The 20,371-nt window shown below is 31.9% G+C and overlaps 7 protein-coding genes across 21 annotated transcripts; 1 reads left to right on the forward strand and 6 right to left on the reverse strand.

Moving 5' to 3' along the window:
* Positions 1–68: 68 nt before the first annotated feature.
* LOC128883225 (uncharacterized) lies at positions 69–4,231 on the reverse strand. The gene is made up of 10 exons (XM_054135362.1): positions 2,034–4,231; positions 1,975–1,985; positions 1,741–1,884; positions 1,616–1,681; positions 1,519–1,572; positions 1,333–1,463; positions 1,212–1,273; positions 1,098–1,158; positions 960–1,049; positions 69–903 (listed from the first exon to the last, which is right to left on the reverse strand). Exons 1-10 carry the CDS (start codon positions 2,203–2,205, stop codon positions 480–482), a joined length of 1,215 nt encoding a protein of 404 aa, XP_053991337.1. The 5' UTR covers positions 2,206–4,231; the 3' UTR covers positions 69–479.
* LOC128883587 (pre-mRNA-splicing factor RBM22-like) lies at positions 2,482–3,135 on the reverse strand. The gene has a single exon (XM_054136113.1). It carries the CDS (start codon positions 3,133–3,135, stop codon positions 2,482–2,484), a length of 654 nt encoding a protein of 217 aa, XP_053992088.1.
* Positions 4,232–6,207: 1,976 nt separating the features above from the next.
* On the reverse strand, positions 6,208–10,487 carry LOC128883224 (uncharacterized). 7 transcript variants are annotated; one of them, XM_054135361.1, is made up of 6 exons: positions 9,275–10,487; positions 7,436–9,217; positions 7,079–7,392; positions 6,716–7,009; positions 6,520–6,652; positions 6,208–6,470 (listed from the first exon to the last, which is right to left on the reverse strand). In XM_054135361.1, exons 2-6 carry the CDS (start codon positions 7,551–7,553, stop codon positions 6,418–6,420), a joined length of 912 nt encoding a protein of 303 aa, XP_053991336.1. In that variant the 5' UTR covers positions 7,554–9,217; positions 9,275–10,487; the 3' UTR covers positions 6,208–6,417. The 7 variants fall into 7 exon arrangements, 3 of the variants coding, with proteins under 3 accessions (XP_053991336.1, XP_053991335.1, XP_053991334.1); XR_008458792.1 differs by lacking the exons at positions 6,208–6,470; positions 6,520–6,652; positions 6,716–7,009; positions 7,079–7,392 and having other exon boundaries at positions 7,868–8,619; positions 8,742–10,483; XR_008458790.1 differs by lacking the exons at positions 6,208–6,470; positions 6,520–6,652; positions 6,716–7,009; positions 7,079–7,392 and having other exon boundaries at positions 7,868–8,619; positions 8,684–10,483.
* A 124-nt stretch (positions 10,488–10,611) lies between these two features.
* Positions 10,612–11,842, reverse strand: LOC128883135 (heterogeneous nuclear ribonucleoprotein 27C-like). 2 transcript variants are annotated; one of them, XM_054135154.1, is made up of 7 exons: positions 11,709–11,842; positions 11,577–11,659; positions 11,479–11,517; positions 11,328–11,411; positions 11,160–11,246; positions 11,005–11,112; positions 10,612–10,931 (listed from the first exon to the last, which is right to left on the reverse strand). In XM_054135154.1, exons 3-7 carry the CDS (start codon positions 11,497–11,499, stop codon positions 10,809–10,811), a joined length of 423 nt encoding a protein of 140 aa, XP_053991129.1. In that variant the 5' UTR covers positions 11,500–11,517; positions 11,577–11,659; positions 11,709–11,842; the 3' UTR covers positions 10,612–10,808. The 2 variants fall into 2 exon arrangements, with proteins under 2 accessions (XP_053991129.1, XP_053991128.1); XM_054135153.1 differs by lacking the exon at positions 11,709–11,842 and having other exon boundaries at positions 10,613–10,931; positions 11,479–11,620.
* Positions 11,843–11,872: 30 nt separating this feature from the next.
* LOC128883134 (uncharacterized) lies at positions 11,873–13,507 on the forward strand. 4 transcript variants are annotated; one of them, XM_054135149.1, is made up of 8 exons: positions 11,873–12,012; positions 12,077–12,126; positions 12,248–12,496; positions 12,576–12,715; positions 12,775–12,903; positions 12,961–12,998; positions 13,069–13,153; positions 13,205–13,507. In XM_054135149.1, exons 2-8 carry the CDS (start codon positions 12,120–12,122, stop codon positions 13,319–13,321), a joined length of 765 nt encoding a protein of 254 aa, XP_053991124.1. In that variant the 5' UTR covers positions 11,873–12,012; positions 12,077–12,119; the 3' UTR covers positions 13,322–13,507. The 4 variants fall into 4 exon arrangements, with proteins under 4 accessions (XP_053991124.1, XP_053991125.1, XP_053991126.1 ...); XM_054135150.1 differs by having other exon boundaries at positions 12,251–12,496; XM_054135151.1 differs by having other exon boundaries at positions 12,077–12,108.
* A 51-nt stretch (positions 13,508–13,558) lies between these two features.
* LOC128883133 (cysteine desulfurase IscS-like) lies at positions 13,559–15,392 on the reverse strand. The gene is made up of 6 exons (XM_054135147.1): positions 14,709–15,392; positions 14,424–14,649; positions 14,162–14,357; positions 14,024–14,086; positions 13,751–13,958; positions 13,559–13,699 (listed from the first exon to the last, which is right to left on the reverse strand). Exons 1-6 carry the CDS (start codon positions 15,300–15,302, stop codon positions 13,592–13,594), a joined length of 1,395 nt encoding a protein of 464 aa, XP_053991122.1. The 5' UTR covers positions 15,303–15,392; the 3' UTR covers positions 13,559–13,591.
* Positions 15,393–15,596: 204 nt separating this feature from the next.
* Positions 15,597–20,340, reverse strand: LOC128883242 (uncharacterized). 5 transcript variants are annotated; one of them, XM_054135401.1, is made up of 17 exons: positions 19,810–20,334; positions 19,357–19,551; positions 18,473–19,176; positions 18,345–18,420; positions 18,202–18,289; positions 17,963–18,140; positions 17,720–17,908; positions 17,339–17,652; positions 17,166–17,259; positions 17,003–17,089; positions 16,592–16,669; positions 16,474–16,521; positions 16,361–16,420; positions 16,113–16,304; positions 15,972–16,050; positions 15,843–15,893; positions 15,597–15,784 (listed from the first exon to the last, which is right to left on the reverse strand). In XM_054135401.1, exons 2-17 carry the CDS (start codon positions 19,547–19,549, stop codon positions 15,738–15,740), a joined length of 2,478 nt encoding a protein of 825 aa, XP_053991376.1. In that variant the 5' UTR covers positions 19,550–19,551; positions 19,810–20,334; the 3' UTR covers positions 15,597–15,737. The 5 variants fall into 5 exon arrangements, with proteins under 5 accessions (XP_053991376.1, XP_053991377.1, XP_053991380.1 ...); XM_054135402.1 differs by lacking the exon at positions 19,810–20,334 and having other exon boundaries at positions 19,357–19,726; XM_054135405.1 differs by lacking the exons at positions 15,597–15,784; positions 15,843–15,893; positions 15,972–16,050 and having other exon boundaries at positions 16,147–16,282; positions 16,379–16,420; positions 16,481–16,521; positions 19,810–20,340.
* Between the last annotated feature and the right edge of the window lie 31 nt (positions 20,341–20,371).

Raw genomic sequence — 20,371 nt, forward strand, 5'->3', positions numbered from 1 at the left:
CTACAACAAAATGTGTAACAATTTTAAGAAAAAAACTTTTCTTAATATTTTAAACGATAAAAATTTTTTTTTGAACTAGTTTTTGTTGCATTTTCACAAATTAAGCAAGAGTTCTAGCAGTACTGCATTAAGCATTTAAAAAAAAAAGCTCGTGTTAACCTCTTTAGTTGACATTTGCTACAAAATTCACGAATCTCGAACTGAACAAGTTTGTCTCGCGCTATTTTATAATGCGTAAATATTAAAATAAACACATTGACTTTGTATTTTTTTAAATCTCCCAGTATATTAGTCTGCATTAAGCGACAAAAAAATAACTTGGATAGGAAAAATAAAAACGGATAGTAAAAAGAGAAATAGCCTTGATAGCTTTGATGAACAAAAAATATGTTACATTGAACATTCATAGAAATGTTTTTTCTGTCGCTATGACACATTCCAGTAAACACTGTTAAAAAAAACTTAACAAAGTTGTTTTTTTAAGCATCTGTCCATGATTCTGCTTGTGTGGTGGTGACTTGTTTGTTATTAAATGAATAACAATTTTGCTCATGTACTAAAGAAGAAACGGAAGGTGTTTGTTTTAGGTGATGGTGATTGTTCTCTAACGTCGTATCTGGAAATGTATTCGAATGTGGATGATGAGTTATTGTATAATTGACTCCATCACAATTATTCACATGATGAGAGGCGAAATCTCCAGCTGGTTGATGATTTTTAACATTAACAGTGCATGGATTCATGGAATTCATGATGGCTCGAGGTCCGCAAGACCCATTCCAGTGTAAATTGATAGGAAGACCTGTCCAATAGCTACTTTGTCGTCGTGGTTCCTGAAATGTAGGGTCATATGCATCGTTATTATCAATTTTCGGTCGTATGTTTTGATGCGGTAAAGGCATACTATAATAAAAAACAAAAAAAAAATAAACTAGAATTTTTTAAACATTAATGTATACTCTTTTCGAAAGGCATTAGGTTTTGAATTGTATGGTGTCGGTGTTAAAGTGAGTGACGGGGCCCCATCTACAACAAAGCTTTCCTTATTACTGCAAATCATTTCATTTGTTCAATTCTATAAGGATGGAAGTCATTACATTGTTTTCGAAGATTGATTGGCGTATTGAACCTCAAGTTTAACGCCATTAAAATCCATACCTAATAGAGGTGAATGCACAAATTTTTACGGTAAATCGTGTGGAGTGTCTTACCATTTAAACCTTCCAAAGCAGCTTCAGCTGATCGTAAATCATGATATTCTATAAATTTTTCTCTGAAAGATTTTAAAACAGGAAAATTGTTTGTAAAAGAAATAGAAAGGATTGAACCTACGCTTCTCTTTTTCGATTTGTATTGACTTTTTTAACTTCACCAAAACGATTAAACAATTCTTTATACTGTTGAAGAGTATTGGGATCCCTGAAATTTCGTTCTGTTGTTATAGGGCGAACGTATAGTGTTCCCTGTATTGGTTGACAAAATGAATAGAACGAAAAGGTTAATGAAAATTTAATTTACCGTGTTTTTTTCTTTAACTCGATCATCTCGTGTTTTAGAATATTGTATATCTACCTAAAGAGTACTAAAATAAAAAAGCATACAAAGAGATTCGAACCTGATGTCCACCAATTTGTCTATCTTTTAATCCATTACGAGCTTTTTGCGCATCACGAAGATCCCACTTTAACAGAATTTAAAAACAAATTGTTTTTCTTTCTCTAATTCAAATAATTCACATACGAATTCAGCAAAAGCTATTTGCCTTGATGGATAACATGTTATACGCTTAATATCTCCAAAACCAGAGAGTATTTCATTGATTTGAGAAGCAGGAAAATCTGGTGGAAGCTTACAAATATAAAGTGTTCTAGAAATATACGCCTCCTGTAAGAAATTTATAAAACAAGAAAAAAAGAATCATGTTTGTATTTTGATTGAGATGTCTCCAATATTATACAAAAAAAGAAAACGTACTGATGCATCATCTAAAGCAAAGAAAATAAAAAAATACATAATCTGTATGGAAAAACTACCTGAAGCTGATGTTATTCCTGGTGCGCGATATTGATGAGAACTGTCGCATCCACTAGGCGGACCGTTCGGAAACGTTTCGTCGTTTACACCTCCATTCATATGAAATGGTTTTCCATGTTTCGTATTTGTAGTTGTCGTGCTTAAAGTATCATACATAGAATTTTTATACATAAAAAAAATTTACAACACACTTTACTCGCGATTTTGTTTATTTTTCTATCTTTTTATAAAAAATTAAAATTTCAGCCTAACTAGACCTACATGTTATTATACTGTGTATGTTTTTGCGCACCATGTCTAATAGCGACGCGTGTTACTGTTTTCTCTTTTCTAATCCTATCAGAAAGATTTTCTAGCATAAAACTATTATTTCGTATCTTTTTTTTTTAAACCAAAAATAAATGTTTCAATATTCGCTTTAAATTTTTTTCAATGAAAAAAAAATTATTATGATGTTTGATTCGGATTTATTTGGGAAAGAATTTTATGAGCGACAGGATCATCTTTCCCCATATAACGATTTTTAGTATTTTGGTCGGCTAAATTAGGATCATGATGCGTATCTACTTCGTGACGATAGGGGCATTCCTCTCCTCGTTTACACTCTCCTCGAACCCAAAAGGTGCAAACACGGGATTCATTTCTTTTATAATAAGGCTGATGACGTGCTAATTGTAATAACATTGGATGAATATCTGAATTATTATAAGGCGTAGTAGTGGTATCTAATTTGTTCATAGCATAATCACGATTTAACTGAGAGGTAGGTAACTCTAATTTTTGAGACTCATCCAAAAATTTATCTCGCACTTCAACAGGCAAGCCAAATTCCAAATCAAACAAACAAACTTGACACACGTTTTTTACTTTTGCACATGTTTGGCAAATAATAGTGTTTTTATAACGCGCTTTACCCCCTGGTTGCCAACGAAACGATGTATAAGGTCGTGTACAAATTCGGCATTCTTTTCCTGTCGTTAACCTTATCATACGAATGTAAGGGTTATCTCCTAAGCATGTTTCACACACAAGAGGAAACGTAGATGTTTCCCATCCTCTTGATGTGACTCCTGTTTCAACCGTTAACTCCCGGTGAGCCATTTTATTACTTTAGCCCTTCAACTGTCACATTAGCGTACCAGTTTAAATGCATGCTTGGACTAATAATTTAAAGAAAAAGAGGTATCAGGTTTTAAACATTTATAAAAAATAAACAATAAAAAAAAACTCGTTAATTTAAAATTATGTTAACCAATTCATTTACTGATTTTTATTTATTTTAATATTTTTTTACTGAAAAATAATTTTGAACATTAGATATTTTTTTAAACTACACAAACTACTATTTAAAAAGGATATACCAATGGTTTTAGTACTTTTTTCTTATTTATTGTGACGAATTTCAATAAAGACTTGAAAAAGAAAAACCTCGTCGACCTTCGTTCTTCATTTCGACTTAAAAATTAAAGAAACAAGCTTCGTCGGTTACTAACATAAAAAAAAAACGAATAAACTATTATGATCAACATCAGTTAACGTAGACGCGAATTTATATAAAGTGTTGTACGGTCTTATGTTTTCTTTCTTAGTTAGTCGAAAATATTTTTTTTCAATAGAATTTTAAAGCAGAAATGATTTAAGAAATTAATATACAAGAAACAGATTTTCTAGAAAAAGGAATAATAACAATTTTTTTTTTTCACATCAATGGTGCATCAGAGAAAGAGAGTGACTGTTTATAAGAAGGTCCCATTTTTACAGAGAGCCGTGTAGAAAAGATGTTAAAAAGTCTATTTTTTTGAATATTTTCAGTTTTATCCTGACTTTCATAACGGTTTTTCTTTTAAAACACGACCTAACATATGCCTTTGGCACAATTGGAATGGAATAAAAAGACAGTTTTAAACCTTTTATGTGATCGAAAAAAGGATGAAGAATTTCATGAATGGTACAGTATATGTCAAATTTTTTTTAATGGATCCAATCTTGAAGATCTACCTCCTAGCTGCACTACAATGATGAGTCATGTATGTTTATGGTTCGTTTGTTATGCGGCCGAACAAGCGCGTCGTCAATCTACAATATCAAAACGCTCGAAAACAAATGTTCTGGATGTTTTACAAGGACTTGTTGCAGTATGCCCTAACTTTGTACAGATGGTTTTAAAAAAGGAAATTGACATTCCTTTAACTGTTCAACAAGGATTACATCAGCTTCATTGCACCGATTCAGATTATTTTCAATGTCCTATTTCGAAGACGCCAGCCTTTAATACCTTGTACGCATGTTGAAAAAAAAAATATAAACTTTTTCTTTTCCACATTGTTAACACAGTTTTGGTCTTGTCATCATGGTAGTTTAGATTTCATCTTGGTGTTATTGTTTTTGTTAAATAGAGAGCAAGAAAGGAAAACGTCCCATCCTGTTACAGTTCAACTATTAACACCTTATTTAGATGAGAGTACTGAAGAAAAAGCAGCTGAAGATGATCTTGTTGAGCGAGTAGATACTTTTGAAATACCTAAATCACTTCGGGAAATGTATCAATTTAAAAAAACAATGTGGCCATCGCATTTTCCAAATTTACCTTCATCGCATTTAACTTTAAAAAAAATAAGCGCTTTCAGAAGATTTCAAGGGGAAAAAAATAACAAAGAAGAAATGGATTCGAACCAGGAAGACACCACGTCATCTCTTCAAGTTCAGTATTTAGAAGACAAACTTCATGTACAGTTATTGTTACCTCAACTCTCGGATCCCAATTCAAACACAATTCATTTCATTAAACCTTCGGACTTCACCAATGTTGGGGCTTGGGACACGGATATGGGACAGTGAAACATATATACAAGAGACATTAGAAAAAACGTAGTCAATCTTGCTTGATCGCTTGGATACTTTTCATTATATGTTAAGCAATTTATTATAAATTACACTTGATGAAAATCAACCACTATTCGTTTCTATGCCATTTTTTTTTGTGACCAAAACAACACTTTAGAAACTTTTTTTACACTTCACCTTATGTCGCTCGCGTTGGGACATGTCTACGCGCGACAAGGTCTCCAAAAAACTATGAATTTTTAATCAACAACGGATGTTATAAACCGCAAAAAAGTTGAGTCTAGTTGAATTAAATCAAAACAGATAGGTTTGAAATCTCATTGATATTTGGATACAACTGTTTTAAGTGTTTCTCCTGCGCATGGAAACATTGTATGTTTCCATATATTAATTGAAAAAAAACACTTTCATGGCGTCAAAAAATCTTCTTTACTACATTATTGTTCCTACATTCTATTTGCTTACATTAAAAAAAAAATGAGACACATATCCGTTGTTAACATCAAGCATTAAAAAATAATTTTGATTTTTTTTCATAAAAAAACTAAAATTCTTTTGTATTTTATTTCAAATAAATTCCAATACAAGTTTAGAACGGCACTACCTTGTTGTAGCTGAGTTTTTCAAAACTTTTGTCTAATAAGAGAAAACGTTTTTAAAAACAATTCCCTAAAGCAGTCCTCACACTTGACAAGATGTTTCATTACAAAACATCTTTTTCACCCTACAAGATTCGTGCACCCTATAGTACTTTCATTTGGTCGACATTCGTCGTGCATTGTTAAATTAAAAAAGTTAAAGTCGACAATTTTTTTGTCAAGCCGTTATTTGGAAACTTAGTACCATTTTTGTTGTTACGTTTAACACTCACCTTATAAGTACTGTAGCTTTTTTAAATCAAAACATAATTGTTTGATTGAAACAACAAAACCTTAAAGATTCTTACACCATCATTCGCATGAATTTTAGAAATTCTAGCCCTAAAACGGGGAAATGAATTCTCTCGACTTTCTATGTAAATGCCTCATTGATTTAAACCTTGTAATTGCGCCACATCACTGCTTTGTCTGGGCGTAAGATAACTTTTGTTACTGTGTATTGATTATTTTTAAAATAATATAACTCTTGTTTTTCCTTAACGTCGCGTTTCCCGCGAAGACCAAATTTAATCGTCAACAAACTTCTTTTTTTTATATCGTTTTTATTTTTCTACCAACAACAATTCTTCTCACCATTGGAGCAAACTGTTTTCACATGGATTCAAAAATTTTCAATTCTTTTTTGAATTCAATCACGGCACTCTTGCCCGTTATGTTGTTTTACTGCATGTAACAAAGATAAAGTTTCGACTTTTTGTTTTAAACATTTCTACAAGCGACACTTTTTATAATATCCACTTGGTTTTTAATTGTTTAAAAAAAAAACCTATATAAGCTACGTTTTAAACACTAAAAGAGTCATGTAGTCGACTTTTTGTACTACAAGATTCAGGTCCTAGTATACTGCCTGAGGAAAATCATAGCTCTTTTCTTGCAGGTCTTAATAAATAAAATGCATAGGAGGTCGAGGAATCGTTCTATTGGGTGGAGGTTCTGAAGAAATTGCATATCATGAGTATTTTGTTAAATTAAATAATCTTACGATAATGGGTCACGTTTGAAGCATTAAAGGAATTTTTTTTGTCTGTCGGACGGTCGGAGTAATTTTTTTCTTTTAAATTGTTTTTGTAAGGTTCCAGTAGTTGATTCTTGAGATTTGGATCTCTTTTAAAAAACTGTTATTAATAAGATTTCGCTTCAAAAAATACGCTACATTACATACTAACCAATATCCCTACCTTTAGGTTTGTTTGAGAAAGAAACGAAATCATTTTTAATAGAAAAAGTAAAAGTACAACGGCACAGGAAAGGTAAAATGCAAAGGAAAATTCAACAGGTGGAAATAAGCTGGTTCTGGAAAGTTTTTTCAAGTAATTTTGAACGAGGAACATTTGAATTAAGATGGCCACATTCAGACAAGAGAAACCTAACCACCAAGTCGTATCGAGAAAGTGTTTTTTGACGAGTTCTTTGTTAAACCGACGCAAAGCAAATAAAATTAGCACGCATCCAATAGATAAAAGTCCAAATGTCTAAGAAAACCAAAACGTAACAATTCTAGAAAGTTTCATAGGATCCATGTTATATTGTAAATGATTTACCGCAATGCTAAGAAAACAAACTTTTGAATAAACGTCACATCTTGTTTTTAAATGATGAAGACAGTCTGTACTGCATGTGGCGTCATCGAGTGATACTGACGAGACTTGTTCACATACACCATTTTTCAAAGAAAACCAAGTATGATGAATAGTCCACTTATTTAAATGGGCCGTTAATAAGCCGTAATACGACAATTCCATCACGGTTGTTTCGATTGGACCCCATGTATCTCCTACTTGATACCGATAGGTTACTTTCTCCAAACAATACCAGAATGGTACAATAGAAAGTAATAGTTGCAGACTACAAATAACTACGAAAAAACTTTGAGTAAAAAACGTATGAAAATCTCTTACCTATAGTTATCCGTAACTCCCACAAGATCAGTCTACGTTTACACATATCTGTGTCATGTTGATCCAGTGAAAGTGAAGATTTTAAGAGAGGGTGGGACTTGTACAAAAGATGATTCATTCCTAAAGTTCACGCTTGGAAATCGTTATCTTTTACCCTCCATATTGGTCTTGGATAAAAAAAAAATTAAGCTCGACACCAAATAAAGAAAAACACTTTTTTTTTCCCCTGCTCAGGTAATGCTTTAAGTCTGTTTACTAGTTTTATATTTACCGAAATCCACATAACATAAACAATTACAAAATCAAGTCCAATTCTTAAATTTCATTCAATACAACCACAATTAAATTTTTGACTATACAGTAACAAATAAAACAATGTATATTTTTTTTGAAAATGAATTCTTTTCATATAAAATATTCATTTCAAATGTGTTCAACAATAAAAAAATCTTGTTTAAATCTTGGTTCGCGTCATCTGTTACTTAAACGCACGCTTTTTTAATACAATACAAAAAAAAAAAAAAAAAAAGATTTGGTCGCCCACACACACAAACAAAGCCACACCAAAAAAGTGTGTTTTATTCATTAACATTCCCGTGAAAAATAATTAAAACAAGTCTTTTAAAAACTGAACAAAATCATATTGTAGAAACTTTTTTTTTTTTTTTATTAACAAAAAAAAATGCTATATTATAATTGTAAAAATTGCTTACAGTAATAAGAATACGAAACCTACTAGAGAAAATACCACAAGATCATTAGAAGACTTGAACGCTAGGACTTATTAGTTTTTTGTCCCGATAGCTCGAAAACGCAACCATGATCAAGTCAAGGTGTATCCTAAACAACTGAACAATATGATATGAAAAAAAATACCTTTTTGCATTATTGAAAAAAATCATCCCAGCGTCCGTTTCTTGCTTTCCACCAGTTTGACATTAACAAAAATTGATTAGGCAAAGTAGCACAAGAAAAGACAAGGCTTGAAAAACTCTTTAAGAACATTCTTTCAAATACCGGACTTTAGAAGTGTGTATAAGTTGAAATATCTTGTAAAAAGATAAAATAGGTAAAGCTGAAAATCTGAAGAAAAGAAATTTTTTTCATTCTTGTTTCTCCAAGTGGGATGGAAAAAAGTAACTCTTTTTCAAAACGACAAACTAGAGGAAAATGAAAGTCAAAACCTAAATAAAAGAAGTTTTAAATTAAAAAAACATGAACTATTTGAAAAACAAACTACGTTAATACAGAATAAGAGAATAAATTACGACAAAATCGACAATCATGAATTGTGCAGTTTTTAAACCTTTTTTTTGCTTATGTTGAGGATGCATTAACTTGGAGTCTCTTAAGTTGACAAATTCTGTAACATGAGAAGAGACAATGGACAAAAAAACTCAGAAATCATGCGACATTTTTCTGCGAGTTGAAGTCAAAGGTTCAAAACATTGTAGCCTTATATACAACAGGAAGGAGTTTGTGGAATGGGAACTAAAGGATTGGAATGGATTGGGATTAAGGAAGTATACAATGAGGATGGTTTCGATTCCTTTTTTTCCTTAGGATAACAAGGTTGCTGACTATTTCGCAACTTTTCTAATAAAGATTTATGGTTTGATATCAAAGGATTCTGGGATGCAACATTCCAAGGCGTGTTGCCTAATATATCTTTCCTAGTTTTATGAATCCCATGTGTTAACAGTATATCAGTACATCGACATATATCGTCAAGGATGGTTTCCTCAGATCGTTGAACTTTTGGAAGAAAACATTTTTTTAAATCTGGTAAATCGAAATTTAGCATAAAAGATGATTCATTTACAACCATAGATTCCGTACTATCAGCATCATACGTTTCATGGTCTAAACTGGGTAAGGATTGAAAATAACTTTCTAAATCTTCCCATGATTTTTGAATTGAAATGCTTCGAACCGGCTCAGCGGTTTCATTCTTTTGATCATTGTTACATTGATGAAACTCACGAACAGATCGGTGTGGAGAAAATAACAAATGTAATGCATTTTGACCTTGAAAATTTACGGAATTCAACACTGCTCCGTATTTCAATAATAATTGGACTATTGTTGGGAAAGCTAATTTGCTGGCTAACAGAATTGGAACTAAGCGACATGGTTCACCCATGACCCATTCTGGTATATTAAGTGATGCGTTTGGGTCTTCTCCATTTTTCAAAGCCATATTTACTTGCTCCGTGTTACCATCCAATATACTATAGAGTAAGTTACCACGATGACGTCGTTGTGGCGCCTGAGGTGTACCATTGATTATTGTAGTATGAGACACTTGAGTCGTTGATGAACTTCTTGTTACTCCGTTCTCACGAAATACAGGAGTCTTAAATTTCAAATTTAAAGGTGATTCTTCAAAAAAAATAGTAGGTTGGACTGTTTTATTTTCGTTACTATAATCGAGTTCACAAAAGTGTTCATCGCATGGACTTTTATACAAAAAGCCATTGGAATTAAATGAATCAACTATAGAAGAATAGAGTGTTTTACGTTTCCTAGTTATTTTAGGAGATAAAGAATGAGACACCTTTCCAAATGATACATTTGCTAAACAATGTGGAGGAGGAGTACAAACCATGTCAGGATTCGTATAAAAAACTTCAGTTTCTGTTTTTTTTTCATAGTCAACAGACGATAACATCCCATCTATCATTTTTGTGACCATAGGAGCACAAACATTTAACTTATTTCTTTTACAAATATTTTGACATTCAATTTCCTGATTGTCTATTTCAGCAAAGTCGAATCTTTGAAAAAAACATTGCTCAGTCTCTTCTGCGTTTCCACAAAAGCCATTTGTTTGTTTCACGACGGTACTGGATTCATTTGACATGAAATTTGAGACAGGTTCATTTTTCGCATTTACGGTTTCACAATAAAATTTTCTTGGTACCATTGGAATTAAATTTATAGTTGAATATTATTCTTTTATTTAATTTAAGTAAGAATTAAAGTCGAATGTAACGCTTTTGATTTTATACCACAAAGAAAACTTGAGATAAGTCGAGTCCACCTTTTTTTTGTTAACAGATATCAACATGAATCTATCACGCGTGTTTCAAATAAGAAGTCGCGTACAAACAAATTGCTAATTTTTGTTAACTTAAATTTTAAATAGGTTCTTATTGTACTACATAACAAGTTTGTTATAACACATGTTTTTAAACCTATAGTGTATTAGTCAGTTTTCTTTATTTTAACAATAAACGAATTTCGGAGTTTAATTAGTAAGGAAATCTAGAAATATAGTAATTTAAAAATATTAAATAAAAAAGTAAAACCATAATGAAATTCTTTCAATTTAAAAAAAAATTAAACCAACAAATAGAGTTTCTCTAAAACACTATCCAAATGAAGATGTTGCAGTCATATTTGTGAGACATTGAGCTGTTGGAATGGTTGATTTCACTCCCCTTAAATATTTTCGTAGGCCATTTTCTGGACTAGCACGCTTCACTTCAACCCACTTGAGAGAAAAAAAACATTCATTACAAACACTCGTCAAACCTTATTCAATCTTTCAACCAGTAAAACATTACTTGGCCATTTATGAAGTGATCATTCCATGCTTGTATAACCCTATCAACACTTTCGGAATCCTCAAATTCACAAAAACCAAAGCCACGTCCAGATCCATCCTTGTTGACCTTAAACGTGTGTTTTCATTGTAACATAAGGAAAAAAAATAGCTTACCATAATAACACAGTCTGTTATTTTTCCGTATTTACAGAAATGTTTTCTCATAGTTGTACGGGTAACTGTAGGAGGTAAATTTCCTACCTTAAAAAAAAATTATTTATTAATGATAATCGCTTAGAATACTGAAAGATTTTGTGTAACACATAAAGTAATAATACATACAAAAACTTTTTCAGTACGAAAAATCAATGATGGTAATCCATTTACATTGCCTCGCTCATTCTCATTTCTCATGGATTTTTGTGGCTAGCAAAACAAAAAACGTGTTTGTTTCTCCCTTTCAACACGACATGAACATTTTGCTAAATCTTACCATGCTGCTAAACTCGTTCATTATAATTTATATGGGATACTGAAAAATTAGAAAAAAGTTTTTTACAACTGTGTTCAGCCTCTTTGTATGTTTACTACATTATAAATCGAGTGAAGAGAATACATTAAATAATTTATCTTATTCACAAGGTCGGGAGTTTCCAACTTAAGTGGCTTGTCGTCTGTAAAACAAAGTTAAATAACGTCAACTATCATTCTAGTCAAACTCACTTTGATGAAAATGTGTCGATTCGATTTTTTATGTTATAAAAAATTTTAGATGACATTTGTTGACAACCAAAATTTTTATAAAAGACACGTTATACTGAAGATATATAAGAAAAAATGAAGCATGCAAATTTTTTCGTATCTTCAGCAAGTGAAAAAATTCCTAACAACATCGTAGAAGAAGGGAAACTACAACTTTTTTTTAGTAGACTGAGTGAATTCATTTATTGTAACTGTTTTTCTCAAGCATGAGATGCACATTTAATATTTGTCTTTGGATTATCACAAAAATTGCTAACTCTACATGGTAAACAATTTTTGGAATGTTACGGTGAAGTAACATACTATAAAAACTTTCATTCATATTGTAGGTTATAAAGTCTGGAAAAAGACCTAATAACAGGTTTGTGAAAAATGATTGGTATGGAATGATGATGCTAGTCAGAAATATTTCTAGAATTTAAAAGCTTTGTTTTCGTAAAATATTTTTAAATGAATTTATTTTAAATTGTTTTAATTCAAGAATACTAAATTTTATGCAGCAGATACCATGAAGTCAAGATATGACGACATTTTAAAATATAATGATGCGGTAGTACAAAAAAAAAGAAAAACTCACACCAAAGAGTCTGAGCGATCTCCTACTAATTCGGATCGTACTGACAAAATTTATCATAACCAAAAGAGAAAGGCCCATCGACATAAAGGTTTAAAAAAGCATTCTAAACACAGTGATTCAGATGATGCTGTTTCAAAAAAGCATAAAAAAAAACACAAAAAACATAAATCGAGTGCGTTTTATACAGAGATTAGAAAAATTAAATTTTTTTTTTTTTTAATGACTACGTAATTCTTTTCATATTTTCGCAGAAGACTCGAGTGGAAACAATAAAAATGCGTGGGGAACCTATGGTGTTTTACAAGACTGTGATCTTTGGGTGAAAAGACCTGAATTTCAATTATGGCTTTTAGAAATTAAAAAAGAAAATTTGGAAATGTTACCGAGTTGGGTATAACTAGGAATTTCTTTTTCGTATCTTTAGATATTCTCATCTTTTTTTCTTAACAGAAAGAAAGAGAACTATTTCGTGAATACATAGAAGATTACAATACATGTACTTTTCCTCATGAAAAATATTATTCATTGGCTGCGTGGGAAAAAAAACGTTATAGTGATAGCCCAGATAGTGATAACCAGGTGTCTCTACCTAGGACTTTCTTGTTGCTTTGTCTAATTTTTATTTTTGCATTTAAGGTATCTTCAATAGTATTTAATGATGAAGAGTTACGAAGGTAATTTATAATCAGCAGAACTGTATTATTATGCAACTAAAAATGTTTTTAAACTTTTCTATTTTTTTAGAAAGGAAATTCATCGTTTAAGAGAAAAATTTAAACTTGATGAGCAACAATGTGCTTACAACTCGATTCGAAAAGATAGTGAAAAGGTTTTTTTTTGCAACTTGATTTATCTTGGCAAATTTTTTTTGTTTCATCAGATTGAAGCTATGCGACATCAACATTTGCTTCAAACACAAATGAAAACACTTTTCCGAATGGGTCATATTGCAGAAGCTGAGAAAATTCGTGATAGATTGCGAATTGAAGAAGAATAATGGTGATAAAGTCAAAAAAAAAATTTTTAAAATTTTTTTTCTAAACATACGAACCATTATAAAGCGACAAGAGATTTTAAGAGGCTTAAAAGAGGAAGAAAGAATGACATAAAATAATTTAATTTTTTAATTACAATAACCAAACGTTTTTATAGGCATGGATAGAAAACATGGATTGGGCGGCGATTCATACGTATTCGTCAAAAATTAAAAAAAAAAGTGTTAAGAATGTAAAAGAAATTTTGAAAGATTTATACAAGGATGATATGATCAAGTCCACACAGGCTTTTGTTGACTCATTGAATCTATGTTCCATAAAGGAGACATATCACGCAGTTTCTTAACGGATTTCACAATAGCATTAATACACAAATTAATCTATTTAATAGTGTAATTTTCATAAAGTGAAAACAAAAAAAAAAATCTTACTTCTTCTTCAGTAGTAAATCTTCCCAAGCCGAAACGTAACGAGGTATGAGCTACTTCTTCATCCACTCCTATCGCTCGTAAAACATACGAAGGCTCTAAAGAAGCTGATGTGCAGGCTGAACCGCTACTAAGAGCGATATCTTCAAGGGACATAATCAAAGACTCTCCCTCAACAGCTTCGAAACTAATATTAAGGTTTGTTTTTGTTCTAATCATACCATTCGACAACATGTTAAACAAGTTAAAAAAATAACTTAATATGAAACAGCTTACCGCTGGGATTGTGATCCGTTTAATTGTAACTTTTCGACTTTAGAAAAGAGACCTTGGTAGAGTCTTCAAGATGAAAACAAGAAAAGAAATATTTGCACAGCGTAATATTGTAGTTTTACAAAAACAAAAAAATGTTACTTTTCGTATAAAGAAGAAATATGACGCAAATCCCGTGACATTTCTTCTTCAGCTAAACCACAAGCTGCACCCAAACCGACAATCAAAGGGGTTGGTAAAGTTCCACTTCGTAGACCTTTTTCTTGACCTCCACCAGAAATAATAGGAGTAAGTCTTATTCTAGGTTTTTTACTCTGAATATAAAGTGCTCCGACACCTAATATGTAAAGTATACTAATAGACATTTTTTATTTCAAAACCCAGAACAAAACAACTATTTTACCTTTAGGACCATAAATTTTATGACCCGATAAAGATAATAAATCAATATGACATTTTTTAACATCAACGGGAACCTTTCCGCAAGCTTGAGCGGCATCTGTATGGAAAAGTATATTATGCTCCTGACATATTTCGCCTATAGCTTCCATTGGTTGATGCACCCCTATTTCATTATTTACACAGATAATCGAAACGAACGCCGTTGTGGGACGTATCGCTTCACGTAACTAATAAAAGCAAAGATATGGGTATTTCTTTTTTATTTCAAAAAACGCAACGAATTTACTTGATCTAAATTAACAAGGCCTTGACGATCTACAGGTAAATACGTTACATCCCAATTTAGACGCTCTTGTATATCTCGACAGCTAGCTAATAAGCATTTATGCTCGATTTGTGTTGTTATGATATGATTCTTTTTTTTATTTTGATGAAAATACCAACTAAGACCTTTGATAGCAAGATTATTTGATTCGGTAGCACCCGAAGTAAAAATTATTTCTTTTGATTCACAATTTAAAAGAGACGCAACAGATTCACGGGCTTTCTCAACATAATGTTCTGCTTCCCAACCATAACTATGCGTTCTGGAATGCGGGTTACCATACATACACGTTAAGAAAGGCATCATAGCATCTAAAACACGAATATCAACCGGTGTTGTTGCCTGATAGTCCATATAAATAGGTCTTTTTATATGACTGGATGACATCGATGGCGATCTGAGATTCTCTTTATCTTTTAAAGACACTATATCATGTAAGGTTTGATAAGGTAGCATTGTACTAAGCTTCCTTTCGCTTAATTGAAAAATATTCATTTTGTTTTTGTAAACCACTCGACATAAAGCCAAATTTTTTCGAGCGAACTGAGTTAACATGAACACAACTACTAGTCAATATCTTTAGTTAAAAAAAAAAACAGATTCTGACTGGCGTTGTTAAGGTGTACATTGTTGATTGGAACAGGTTTATACAGTAATAAAAGAAAAAAAATAACTTATGTAATGGATGTGTTACGTGATGTTTTCTATAAAGTTTTTTTTTTAACAAAAAAAATATTTTAATATTGAGTGACTAGCTCAACAAAACAATAAATCACTCAAAACAAAAAAAAAACCCTAAACGTCTTAATAAACAATACAAAGTTACATTTATGGAAGGAAAATGTTATTTTTTTTAGCTTTGTAACAATTAAGTCTTTTAAATGGGAAATTTGTTGTAACGTTTTTTTAAACCATTAGTAGAGAGTTTTTCATTTACAAAAAAAAAAAATTTATTAGCAATAATTTATGAACGATTCATTAGTAGAGCTATTATTCGCAAAAAATTCTTTGAATATCTACAGCTTGGTATTTTTGGTCTAATCAAATGAAATATCAAAGTCACTACGACTTTCACAGGCACAAAAAAGAACGTACTGCAGTGAGGACATTTGCGATTTCGAGACATCAATGTTTGCTTTAAACAATCTGGAAATCACATTACCAAAACAAAAGGTAAAAAGACATGATATACATCAAGATACAAAACAAAAGCTTTAAACTAACCTTCGCAAAAAGAATGTCCACAACGTTTAACAAAAGAATTTTTCCATCGTTCGTTACAAAGACTACATAAGTATCGTCGCTATATATTGTCAAAAATGAGATATCAAAAAAGGAAAACCAAAAGAAAACGAATATTCTTACCCTTAATGCTTCAAGTTCCAATTGCAAAACAGCGGTACGATCACTTTGCGTTGCAGTATCATTTGTTACCTGTGAGTGACGGGATTTGTTTCCATGCGGATCATAAACGGTTATGCTCGAATCGAATTGAGAGATTTGTGTTAAATCTAATTTTTCCATATCTTCTAAATCTTTTAAAATATATTGATGAGTCTAGGAGGCAATGAAATGTATGATGGCCGCTGATCAGCATGGTCATTTATGTGTACCTCAGCATCATTGCTCACTTTTAGCTTTTTTAAAAGAAATAGATTTGAATGTTGTAAAACCTAAATACCCCAACAAAAAAGAATCCAGTCGTCTGTAATTAACTAGTACATACAGCATACTTTTCTTGTATTCGTTTCATATCCTTCTCATGTAGCAGAATCTGTGAATCAAAACAAAAAAAAACAGCGTTAATTAAAGAACTAACGATTTGTAAAAATCTTTGGTGGTACCTGTTTGCTCTTGTCAACAATTTCCTTCTCGTATTTGTGTAACGTTTCAGTTTGCTTAAAAATATCGGAAATTTTGTCCTACAAACAATCACATATGATACTGGCAATGCTTAGACAGTAACTGAGAGAACAAAACACGCAGTTTACGAGGTTACAAAGATACAAACACTAGCAAATAAAAAAATTTGCTTTTAAAAAGCTGTAAAACAAAGCGTTTCAAAAGAAGAGTAACAAGCAAAAAAGTGAGAGGGAACGGTACAAAAAAACCGTGTGGTAGAGAGGAAAAGTGAGAGTAAGGCGAAGGTGACCTAATCAACTTGTAGGAACAAGGCTTTGGAAAGGCGTGACAAAAAAAATTTAAGGAATAGAAAAGAGTCTTTTAAAAACAGACTGAAACAACACAACGCTTACTTGTATTGCAGTATACGATTTGGAACCTTTGGTTTCGTTATCAAGAATATCAGTCAATTGATCAATTTGCTTTTGTTGATTTTCGACCTTTTTGTGAATAAAATAAAATACATATACGGTAAAAGGACAATATGTTTTTGTTCCGCTTGAATGCAAAGAATACCTGTTCTGATAAATGTTTTACTTGGGTTTGTAATGCGACTTTCTCATTTTGGCTTGTAGCGTCCTCTTGCATGAGAGCTAAAAAACGTTCGTTTCTAACGTCACAATAAAAAATCGTATTCAGAAATTATAAAGGGAATAAAAAATGTTTTCTTTTTTTGTAAGGCAACTCACCTCTCATTATAACGATCTTCTAATTGCGAAATTGTTGTATAATTCGTTTCCAAAACAGCAGATAATTCGTCCAGCTCCGTTGCTAAATGGTCTCGCTGTCGCAGTAATGACTGTAGCGTCACGTTTCTTTGAGTCGGCGTCTCGCGTGATTCGTCAGTGTGCTCTAATGAATTTGGAGAATGCATGAATACTTGTCGTTGGTCTTTCAATGTTTGTAACAAAGAAAAAATTCGTTTCAGTTCTTTTTCTTTTTCTTCCAAAACTGTCACTTTTTCATTTTCCAGTAAACTCACACGATTCTTCAACGCTTCCAACTAGACAAAAATATAAAATAAACAGTTTTTTTTTTTTAATTTGTGATTTTTAACAAACAAAAATAACCTCTCCTTGCAGTTGAATGCATTGAAAAGAGGAACTCTGCTTCTCTTTTAAATAGATTCCGGCTTGCGTTTCAGCAGCAATACACCGCTCTTTTAATGGCTTGAAAACCTCACTATTTCGTTTACAAGACAAAGTTAATTGTTGTTTTGTTAGTTCAAGCAAATGGCTTTTTTCTTGAAGCAATTTTTCCTTGATGAAAAGAAACATGTTAAGTAAAAAAAAATATTAAACAAAAATAAGCACCTGTTTTTCTAAAAGGTTTAATTGTTCCGCTTTTCCCATAATATCCGATTCACTCGAATAATCTTTTGGGGACTGGTTCGAGTGATGTCGATGCAATGCATGAAGATCCACTTCACGATCACATACATCTTTCTTTAGCTTTGAAATCAACTCTTCACAACGATGCAATTTGATTAACCTGGAAAGAAAACATGGTTTTTTTTAAAAAGGAGGAGGGAACGGAGAATTGTGATTTGTACTGTTGTTTATTTTGGGCGTGTAAATGCTTTAGTGAGCGAACAACATTTGGAATGAAACTTATAAAAATTTCTGGTGCTTTAATACAAACTAAATAAGATAGAGAAAAATTGGTTCACCCTGTTTGCAAAAATAGTAAAATTACGTTCATTATTATTGAATAATTTTGAGCGAGAGATTAATTCTGGAGTTAAAGGGTCTCTTGAAAGATATATGGAGATCTAATAAAAATATGAATTTTTTTTATAGTAAGGTCAACATTTTTTTTATTACTTGTTTGCGACATTGGTCAACAAGTAACTCTAAAGAGTCGCGTTGTTTTTGAAGGTCATGAAGTAGAATAATAAGTCGGTTTCTTTCGACGATGGAAACATCGAGACTGTCATGTGAAGAGTCTAAAGCCATCGAATCTTGTTGAGTACCATGCAAAACACTAAGCTGGTCAAGAAAAGCCTCAAGCTCTTGATTGATTGTGCTTTGACTTGAAGGGCGCTCTTTTGACTGGAATAATTCTTCACACAATTGTTTCTCAAGGAAGTGTAAAAATTGGAACAAAAGCTTTGAAATTTGAATTGAAGGGTCTAAAACGTTAGGCGAATGCTGTGTAGCGCTCGGTTGAGACTCATCATTGGAAGTGAGGGAAATTGATTGGGACGTGTCATGCTCTTTTGGACTTAAACGAAAATGAGCAATTTCCAAATAACGAAGATTTTCAAGGAACGCGGTCGACTGGAAAATTTTTTTTTTAACTATCAGCATCAAAAGTGTATAAAATAAAAATTTCAAATGAGACACATTTCTTTGCTCCGATTCTAATCTTTTTAACGTCAAGGAATGATGACATTTCGAGCTCCATAATGCTAATTGAAGACGGCCTAATAACTCTGTTTTCAACAGGGGCGTATCTAAAGGTAAAAAACATTCATAATCGGTCGTATCCACCGGCATCACACAGCTCTCTTCCTTTTCTCCAGAATCTTCATTTTATTTATTCAAGGCGATAGAAACAAGTACACACACACACACATAAATAAATAAGTAAATGAATAAATAAACAATTAAATAAGTAATTAATTAAATGAATAAATCAATAACTAACTAATGTTTTATGTGGGTTTCTTGTTTTTAAAATAAAAAAGTATTCTGGAGCAGCTTACCGTGGGAAGAAGACAACTCAGAAGAAACGTGTGGGGGCTCTTTTGAAAAAGTGTCACAAATTGCATCCTCAACTTGAATATCCCAACGCGAACGCTTTAAAGGAACATAGGAGGAGGACAGATTGGAGGGTATGTCGTTTTGGGAAAGATTTTGATAAGCGGAATTTTTATTATCTTTTACAGCACGACTCATGACTGCAGTGGAACCATACAAGACAATTTTCTTGAAAAAGAGGCTTTTCGAGTCATAATGTACATGTTGTAAAGAGTCAAATATGTTTTTTTAGAAGACTTGAAAAAAGTGAAAAATGAAAAGTTTTATAAAGTGTTTTTATTTCCAGTATACAAAAAATGTACAGTTTTTTAAAATAGTAACAGAAAGAAAAACACCTCAGCGTGTGAGGCCATTTTTGAATAACACAGGGTAGTATTAGCTTAGGAACAAAAACTTACATGAATAGGGCAACAGAATTTATTACGATATAAATAAAATTTAGATAAAGGATGTGTTAAAAAAAGAAACACAACTTTGCAAAGGATTTGAATGGTCGGCATTTCAAAACATATTAAAAGAGTCCATTTGTTAAGTACCAAAATTTAATACTTTGTTAAGAAGTCGGATGCATCTCATACAAACAGAAAGATCATTTATAAGACAAAGAAATGGAAGAAAAAAAAACCAACGATTGAAATGATTACAACACCTTTTGAAGAAAAAAAAAACACAAAGCCTAAATAGGGATTACTGGACTTTGCTATTCTGAAATCGAACCATGAAAGCGATGGAGTAAAGTACGATTGTGAAAAGAAAAGTGTCGAGAAAAATGGTATTCAAAAAGTCAAATGACTTTGGACTATTTTAAAAAGGTAATTAAGAATGGGTGGATTTTGGTTACGCTGGTAAACTTTGAAATGAAAAGTTGGCGAAAAAACTAAATGATGGTACGTAAAACCATCCCGAAATTTTATGTTTTCTAATTTAGTTACCCACGTTTAGCATATTGAGCTTTTCTTT

The sequence above is a fragment of the Hylaeus volcanicus genome, unplaced genomic scaffold, assembly GCF_026283585.1.
Source record: "Hylaeus volcanicus isolate JK05 unplaced genomic scaffold, UHH_iyHylVolc1.0_haploid 12221, whole genome shotgun sequence".
Taxonomy (NCBI): Eukaryota; Metazoa; Arthropoda; class Insecta; order Hymenoptera; family Colletidae; genus Hylaeus; species Hylaeus volcanicus.